Source organism: Orycteropus afer, unplaced genomic scaffold (genome assembly GCF_000298275.1).
Source record: "Orycteropus afer afer isolate SDZICR_OR568_19922 unplaced genomic scaffold, OryAfe1.0 scaffold00145, whole genome shotgun sequence".
NCBI classification, from domain to species: Eukaryota; Metazoa; Chordata; class Mammalia; order Tubulidentata; family Orycteropodidae; genus Orycteropus; species Orycteropus afer.
The window spans coordinates 5553169-5562618 of NW_006921732.1; the positions used below are offsets into that span (position 1 = coordinate 5553169).

Below are 9450 nucleotides of genomic sequence, written 5' to 3' on the forward strand. Positions count from 1 at the left end.
TGCTCTGTGGCAATCACACGAGCAGAACACAGATGTATATGAGTACATGCACACACATGGCCTTACATGCACATGTATATGTGGATACCCATGCATACATGTACCTGCACAGTACACAAACTGCAGGGTAAGAGAGAGGACAAGGCCTGGTTTTCTAGCTTGGAATTCAGGGGGTTGGTAGTACTTGGTGGAGGAGAAGGTTTGGTGGGAAATTGTTGAGTTTGAGCATCTGAGGGCGTTGAGAAGCTGCCCAGAGATGACTGGGTATGTGGATCTGGGCTCAGGAGTGAGATCTGATCTGCAGATGAGGATCCAGACAACCCCAGCCTTGAAACAGTCCCAGATGCTGCAGGCTGTGGGATGGGCTTGCTCAGGGAGACGGGTGAGAGCCGGGGCGGTGGGGGGAGCCTTCAGTGGGAGCTGAGATGGAACAACTTGGAAAGGAGGCAGGAAAATCCCAGATAGTCAAGAGAGCGTTTACAAACATAAACATACACAACACAAGCATCCATCCATACATATAATACACAAGTGCACATACGTGCCTCTACACATACCCACATACATGCATACATGCACACGTGCAGAACACAGTGCCACACAGCCATATATACACACACATACACTCCGTGGCAATCACATGAGCATAACACATGTACATATGTGCTACACACACATGCACATACATGACCTTACATGCACATGTGTATGTGTATATCGGGAGCTCTGGTAGTGTAGTGCCTAAGGCACTTGACCGCTAACAAGAAGGCTGGCAGTTCAAACCCACCAGCCACTCTGAAGGAAGGTTGGGCAATCTACTTCTGTAGTAATACCACCTTGGAAACCCAACGAGGGGTTGCTGTGAGTCGGGTCCGACTCGACGACACATAACAACAGCACCAACATGTGTATACCCACATATACATATACCTGCACAATATACAGACATGAACATGCTTCTCCAGAAGTGGGGTGATCAACTGTGCCAGTGCTGCTGAGAGGCTGAGGGTGCTGAGCCTGGATTGACCCACAGGAAGGTTGTTGGAGGGAGCAGCATCGGGAGGTGATGGAGGCTGGGAAAGTGATTGGAAAGAAAGTGGATCCAGGGAGTGTAGACAACTGTTTCGAGAAGTTTAGCTGTGAAGCAATGAGAGAGAGGGTGGTAATGGGAAGGGAGTATGATGTGCAGGAAGGGCTCATTTCACCGAATGCTGTTGTTAGTGACTAGACCGATGCTAGTGGGAGGGGCCAGTAGGGAGGACGGCGTTGAAGATATAAGAGGGGAGAACTGGGTGTGAGAGATGCCTGTGGAATAGTAGGAGGGACTGGCAGCACAGGAGGACCAGTGCTTCCTCCGCTGTGGCAAGGAACGGAGGACCGAGTGGCTGCAGTCACAGGCACATGAGTAGCTCTGTGGAGGGACATGCCGTAAGCCTGACGCCACCAGCCTTCTGGTCACTCCATGCAGTGGGGGGTGTTCAACAGACCAGGGTGAGCATGAAGGTGGACAATTAGATCCATCCACAGTTGAGGTTTGGCCAGGTGTTGGGATAGAAGGGCAAGGAGACAAGATGTTGAGTGTATTGGCAAGAGAATGGCTGGTGTGGAGGGCCCTGGGGTCAGGCTGGGTAGGGAAGAAGATGCAGACAGGAGGGTTGGTAGACAGGGACACTGGAGAGAGGTTCTGGAGAAGGAGCACGATGGTGGCAAGTAGTCAGGAGGAGAGTAGGGTGGTCAGAGGATGAAATTGCAGAGGGAGTAGTGCTGGCGGGTCACAGGGCCAGGGCCTGGCTATAGGAGGGGATCTCTGGGCCACAATTAGGATGTTGAAGTTGGGCCTGAGGTGGGTGTTGAGGCCCACTGAGGATGATGGGGAAGGCTCTACACAGCACTGAGATCACCCTCATCTCCCTGTCCTGGAGCCTGGGGATGGGGAGGTAGACTCCTTCAGAGAGAGCCAAGGGTCCGTGCAGATGTGATTAGCCATTTTCAGTGAGGATGCTGCTGCCCTCTTGAGGGGGCTGCAGGGTCATGAGATGGGGGAGGGCAATGGTCATGGTCAGATCACTTGAGTGGTGCCCCAGGGAGTGACCACTGGGCCAAGCTGAGGCTCCTGGAGCAGAGGTCCCACCACACACACTGTTCCTGTCCATGTTTACCACCAGCACATCCCCACCGGAAGTCCTGCTGGCTGTGAGTCCCCAGGGCTTCCAGGGGGACCCCCTCCCCACCCACAGTAATCTGGCCTTCCTAGAGCCCCCTTAAGCGGGGGCCACCCTCCACTCTTACCCATCTCCCCCAGGCTGGTTGTGGGGTAGCTCTGCCCTGGGCTGCTGCTGACCAGCCTGTGTGTTCCGCAGGACAGCGGACTGCCGGATTCCCTTCTGCAGCCCACGCTTGTGCCCTGTGAGCCCTCCGTCTGCCTCGCTCACACGTGCCATCAGACACACCCACGCTGCACCTACAGGCGTCCATCAGATGCAGGCTGAATACAGTCTCACTTCCTCATCCCTTCCTGCAGTGTGCCCTAAACCCAGACACATGCAGATACCACATCCCACCCCCACACACTCAGCATGGCCACACACGCAGCCAGCTGCACATCACCTCCCAGTGGTCACACTCTCCTCCCCACAACCACCACAGCTGTCACACCCTCTGAGTCATGTGGGCTTAGGGAAAGGGTCTGACCCCACCCTGGTACACACAGGCACCCTCCCCCCTGGACACACACACACACACACACATACACACACAGAGTCATGTGCAAATAGCTCCTACAGCCTACTCTACCAACAGCTATTGACCCCAGCCAGAAATGGCCACAACGGCTCACCATCTGCCCTGCCCCCCTGGAGAAGACACAAGGCAATCACCGTGCTTTCTGTGGCCAGGTGCCTGCAGCCTTCTGGAGCTCACAAAAGCTGGCTTTTGTTCCTTTCCCTCCCCATGTGGATAGTCTGCTGCCTGGCCCCTCCCACCCTGCCTCTGCCCAGCTGCTGGGAGCCCACCCCTCCCCTGCCATGGTCTGGCAGGGCCTCAGGCACTCTCCAATGAGCAAGCCCCACACAAGGCCATACAGGAGAGCCTCTGGGAGCTGTCAGAGCCTCGTTGCAGGAGTGAGGCGGAGGCTGTGGAGCTGGGCCAGAAAGAGGCAAGAGGGGCCCAGCCATAGCCCACCCGATGCCATCTTCATTCTTTAGGCCTATGGGAAAGTTCTGGCTGTCTTTTGTTTTTTATTCTTTTTTTAAGAAAAAAATGATAAAAATCTCAAAGCTGATTTTTCTTGTTACAGAAAAATTAATATAAAAGCATTATCCCTGTCCTTGCAGCCTTTGGCCGTGTCTGTGCATGCTTCCCACCAGGTGCTGGGCTTCACGGGGCGGGCCAGGGAGGTGAAAAGCACCTCGGCTCCCTGTCCAGACCAGCAGGCATGTGTACAGAGTTCTGTCCTGGGGCCCAAAAAGTAGTTGCACAGGCTGAGGTGCAGGGAGACAGGGCCTAGTTGCAGATAAGGAGGCCTGGAGGTGTGTGCGGACCCCTGGCTCAGAGGGAATCATCAGGAGTCTGGGACCCCCACAGTGTGCCTGTGAGTTCACACTGTGTCCCCAGAGGCTGTGTCCAAGCCAGGAACTGCTGGGCATTGTGCAGCTCAGCCCCATCTGGAGGGCCATCTCTGCACTGAGGGGGCGTTTTTGCTGGGGTCTGTTCCACAGAAGATGTCTGGGGTAAGGCGGGGACTAGAGGCAGGGCTGGGAGCTGGAGCAGAGCTGTCTTGAGGGCCCAGGTCTCCATAGGGCTGCCTAGGGAAAAGGTAACAGATGTACCCAATGTGTCTACCACCCCGATAGGGGCAGCACTGGGACCAGTGGAGGATCTACAGGGAGGCAGCCTGAAAATCAGGGGAAGGAAGAGACTCTGACAAGCAGAGCTACCTCACAGGGGTTTGAGATGCCCAGGAAGGAGTGACCTCCCCCCTGTTGGAGGTGTGTAAGCATAGGGTAGTGGGCCTCCTGTCAAGCCTGATTAGGACCAGTTTCCTGCTTTGTGGTGGGGCAGACTCAGTTGCCTCAGAGGGATGTGGCACAGGGAAGAAGCCAATAAGCCAGTCCACACAAAGGTGGGAGTGACTCACAGCTTGGCGTCTGACCACTCCTGACCACTCCAAGGTGATCACTTCTAGGATATTCTGACTTAACTAAGGAAAGATATGCTAACGATGGGCCTCATACTTCCCAAACCCATGGGGGGAGGGAGGATCCTCAAGCTACAGCAGTCAGCAGCTTCTCCCTGGCAGTGCTGGCCACCTCACAGCCCTGAGAGGAAGATGATGTAGTTCAGGGGTAGGAGGCTGAGGGCAGGTGCTCTCCTGACTCTGAATGACCCTGGAGAGGCCTAACCCCTCCCTGGGCTCCATGGTGCTAGATCCTTCCAGACGGCAATGTGTGTCTTTTCCCCTAGGCCTATCAGAACAGGCTATGTGGCCAGGGCTATGCCCCCTGCAAGCCTCCTGGAGGAGCCCTGAGGGGTAGAAAGAATGAAGGGACAGTCTGGAAATGTCCCTGGGCACATCTTCTCCCTACAGCAAAGCATTTAGCAAAGGGAGCCAGACTGGCTGAGGAAATGTGCTATTCTTACAGGGACTGATCTCAGGACTCTATCTGCAGAGCAGAGCCCAGCCCAGGCTAGAATGGTCTGTCCACACTTGGGCCACCTGGATAAGGCCTGGCCATGCAGTGGCTGCTAAGATGGGCCCCCAAGCAGGCCTGTTTGCACTCTGGCCCCTCTGCACATGACAGCTCAGACAGGCCTGTCTTCATATCAGCCACCTGGACAGATTTATTTGCACCCTGGCTTTCCAGACAGGCCTGTCTACCCACTGATAGCCCAGACAGACCAACCTGTCCACACTCCAGCCACATGGACCAGCCCATTTTTATTCTGGACAGGCTGTGCAAACTCTGGCTGCCCCAGCCGGCCATCTGCACTCTGCCAGCCTGTATTAGCCAATAACAAGCTGCTGGCAGAGTATGGTCTCTACAAAAAGCCCACAGACTTTAGAAACAAAATACCTTTATTTAGTGTTCAGTAATTTGCAAACACAGGAAGAAATAGAAAACCTAACTCTGACTTGCCACACAGGCTTTGGGGAGTTCTGACACCAAGGCTCTGGTGGCACAGTGGTTAAAGCATTCGATTGCTAACCAAAAGGTCGGTGGTTTAAACCCACCAGCCCACTCCAAGGGACAAAGATGAGGCAGTCTGCTTCCATAAAGATTTACAGCCTTAAAAACACTACGGAGCAGTTCTGCTCTGCACTACAGGGTCGCTATGAGTTGGAATCGACTCAGTGGCAGTGGGAGGGACACCAAGGCTACACTGGCAGCTTGACCACAGTATTCCAGACCAGGTCTCCCTCTCTGGGTCCCATCTTGCCTGTCTGTCCAGTGGGAGGCTGGCCTGGATATTTATAAGGGCCATTCCAGCTCTAGTAAAAGCATCCCTGACTCCACATACAATGAGAATGGCAAGAGCCCACGTGGGCCATGGCACATGGAAGGCCTGTTCTGGGGGAAAGTTGTTTGGCTGAGGCCACGTGATGGGGCAGGGTAGGGGGGCCTGAGTGGGACCCCACTGGAGCAGAATTGTGATTATAAGTGACAGCAGTGGTGGATGTAGGGGCTCCTGGAGAAGGCAGAGCCTCTCCTGGCCCTGCAGATGCTCTGTCATCGTGGAGGGAATGGCCAGGGCATGAAAGATTTGAGTAGAGTCCTGGCCTGGACATTATTTGCTCTGAGACCTTGGGCCATTGTTTCCAGCTCTTGGAGCCTCAAGTCTATCACTGAGAAAATGGGGAGGATAATCCCTGCCTGCGCCTTGCAGCTAATGCCATGGAAACTGCAGCTTCCGATCATAGCTTTGGTTAGGCTAGGTAGGGCCCCATTACTCTCTGGCTGGGCATCCCACATGCGACCTTTCACCTCTCTGAAACTCCATGTTCTGTCAGGTGGGGCTGAATCTAGTCTCTAAGGGTACATGAGCCTGGCCCCTGTTGTCCGCTCAGAAAATGTTGGCAAGTTAGGATCAATCCCTTAACCCCGGAGGCCTCCCCTGGCCCCTGCAACCCTGGGGGCTCAGACATTGGTCTCAAGTTCACTGATCTCAATGGTGCAGTGGTCCAGACTGGTGGTGGTAGGCTCTTCATCCTGCTCCACTTGCACGGGGACATGGTGGGGGCAGGCTGGGCCCAAAGTCAGCTCTGAGGCCTCAGCCACACTCTTTACACAGCCATTCCGCTGGGTCGCCACAATCTCCTGGAGGCTCACTGGCTTGGTCTCGCATGGTGGCAGTTTCTGGAGAAGGGAAATGGGCCTTGGTAGCAGCAGGAAGGACTGAGGGTAGACACTAGGGAGGACTGAAAGTCAGTGGAACAGAACAAGCTCAGGGCTGGCAATCACGGACAGGTTTTCCTATAGACATGCTGTATGACCTTGGTAGATCACTGTGCCTCTTTGGGTTCCAGTTCCCAAGCTGTCCTGCCTCCTCCTGTGGCTACCTTGGTAGAGAAGGGGACATGACTTGCAGGGTCAAATGAGGGGATAGGGGGCTCACCTGCCTGAGCCTCAGCTTCCTTCTGCATGATGTAGGACAGCCTAGCACCGGTGCTTAGTGAAGCACAGTTGTTAAACATGAGAATGTCACACGGGGATGCCAGCTCCAGAAGGGCAGGAAGTTTTATCTTGCTACCTTCACCACAGTTCTTTCTGCGTCTAGATCAGGGCCAGCCATGATACCAAATACCAAAACCAAACCCACTGCCATCGAGTCGATTACAACTCATAGAGGCCCTATAAGACAGAGTAGAACTGCCCCATAGGGCTTCTAAGATTGTACATCTTCGCAGAAGCAGACTGCCACATCTTTCTCCCACGGAGTGGCTGGTGGGTTCGAAGAGCTGACCTCTTGTTTAGTGACCCAAAGCTTTAACCACAGTGCCACCAGAGCTCCTCCAGCCATGTTGTTGTTATTGTTTGCCGTCGAGTCGGACCCGACTCATAGTGACCCCTCCTTGGGTTCTGAGGCAGTATCACTACGGAAGTAGATTGCCCCATCTTCCTTCCGAGGAGTGGCTGATGGATTTGAACCTCCAGCCTTCTCGTTAGCAGTCAAGTGCCTTAGGCACTATGCTACCAGAGCTCCAGCCATGGTAGGCACTTAATAAATAAATGTTGGAGGGATTCATTGGTCAGTCCCATTTAACAGAGAGCCTGAGGCCCAGAGACCCAGAAGATCTGCTGCTCTGCTCCCCCCCACCCCTAGCTCCATCCTCCTGCCTTCTCACCACCGCTTGATAGGCCACTGCTCTCACCTCGGTGCCCTTGTCCTGAACAAAGTCCTTCCGGCAGATGTGGGCCATGATTCCTGCAGCCAGAGCATCACCCAACACGTTAATCATGGTGCGGAAACGGTCCCTGGCAGGCCAAGGTGATGGTGATTAATTGCTGGACACTTTAATATAAAGGGAGCTGGCAGAGGGCAATGCTCAACCCAAAGGAGCGAGGCCACTGCACCTGCGCCACAGGCTGTGACCAGCTGTCAGGGCAGAGACCGGTGGTGGTGAGGCGGTGCCCTGACACCACTCAAGCCCACCCCATGGTGCTACTGAAGCAGGCTGATGCAGGGTCAGCTTCACAGGTAGTGTCCCGTGTATAGAAGGGCCCACACTTACCTTAATGATCTGTTGCGACCATCTCGAAATTCTTCATACTTTTTGAACAAGGGGCCTTGCATTTTCATACTGAACACTGGGCCCCACAAATTACATAGCCAGTTCTGTGTCAACGTTGGGGCCCCTGGGGACCCTCCCACTGTGCCAAACTACAGCAGTGCCCCACCTCCTGCCCTAGGGAAGGAACTCAGCACCCCACCCCGCAGTGCCTGGTGGCTCAGAAGCCAGTCCCTTCCCTGAGGGGAAGGCGACCTCCACTCACAGAGCCCAGTCAACAGCGATGATGAGGGTGATGTCCTCAGTGGGCAGTCCCACAGAGGTGAGCACGATGACCATGGTGACGAGCCCAGCCTGAGGGATGCCAGCCGCCCCGATGCTGGCTGCAGTTGCTGTGATGCTGCAGGGGGTTGGAGGGGAGGAGAGAAGGAGGAAGACCCAGCACAGTGTCAAGGCCTGCCCTGGTCTAAGGAGGAGGCAGGAATTCCAGGGCCTCTGGGAGCAGCCAGATGGGGCAATGGGTTTGTTAGGGATGCCAACGTCCCTGCTCAAGTTCCCAAAGCTCCCACAGACCTCTATCCCTGGTCTCAGGAGAACTTCTTAAGGAATTTGTGGCAAATCCTCCTGTGTCTGGAGCTGCTGACTCTAGATTTCTAGGAAGCTGTACTTTCAGAACGTCATGGAAATTCTGGTTGTCCACTGGCTGAGCTCTGCCACAACCTCCCTCTGGGGCCTGGTCTACAAGGTCAAACTTGTGCCCACAGGCTGGCGTGTGACCTTCCCCTCAGCTTCTGCCTTCACCCTGTCCCCTCCCTTCAGCTCCAGTCACACCTCCAAGGTTCCTCCCTCTCTCTGGCCTTTGTTCACCCTGCCCACCTTCAATGCCCTCTCCCCACCACCTGTCCAAACTATAGGACCTCCTCCAGCTTTGCTTCCTGGAGCTCCCCCCACCTCAGCCTCTGCCTGCTCACAGGCTGCAAGGCAACACTGGGGAAAGAGGCCTGTGTCAGAAGTCATGGAGGCCAGGGTCCAGTTTTGCAGTCTCGCCCCTTGTGCTGATTTGCTGTGTGACCTGAGGTGAGTCCCTTGGCCTCTCTGGGCCTTAGAGACCCCATCAGGTTTGGGAGTCTCAGAATCCTGAAGGGACCTCCAGTTTCCCCTCATCCACATAGGATATGGGGTGCCAGCAGGGTGCACCTGATGGTGATGATCTGGCCGAAGTCCAGCTCATAGTTGTTGACCTGGGCAATGAATATGGCAGCCACAGCCTCATAGAGGGCAGTGCCGTCCATGTTGATGGTGGCGCCCACAGGCAGCACAAAGCGGGCGATGCGCCGGTCAATGTGGTTGTTCTCCAGCAGGCACTTGAAGGTGATGGGTAAGGTAGCTGAGCTGTGGGCAGAGGGAACAGTATCTGCCCATCATTTCCTCCAGGATGGGCTGGGCCTCTGGCTGCCCGCCTGGTGACAACAGGAAGTCCACCCCTCCCAGGCAGCCAGCCCATCACAATGGAGTAAGTAACTAGCTGAAAGGACTTTGAACATGGTCAAGGGTGGCATCTGTATAAGAAGTGAGTGGTCAGCCCAGCACCTCAGAGAAGCCCCTCCCTAACCCAGACCCATGTGGGCCTGCTCAGGTTAGGAAGGGAGTTAGTCATTGGCAGAATACCCACTGTGTCCCAAAGCCAAAGTCACACTGCTGTACCAAGAGTATAGGAGACGCCA

General features: G+C 55.0%; 1 protein-coding gene across 1 annotated transcript in view; it reads right to left on the minus strand.

The window, feature by feature from the left end:
• Positions 1-6134: 6134 nt before the first annotated feature.
• SLC1A7 (solute carrier family 1 member 7) overlaps positions 6135-9450 on the minus strand; it is a 74902-nt gene continuing 71586 nt past the window's right edge. Inside the window, exons 8-11 of the mRNA XM_007945916.2 lie at positions 8924-9118; positions 7992-8126; positions 7370-7472; positions 6135-6353 (exon numbers count right to left, since the gene is read on the minus strand). Coding sequence (XP_007944107.2) covers positions 6135-6353; positions 7370-7472; positions 7992-8126; positions 8924-9118 — 652 coding nt within the window. The remainder of the gene's footprint in view (positions 6354-7369; positions 7473-7991; positions 8127-8923; positions 9119-9450) is intronic.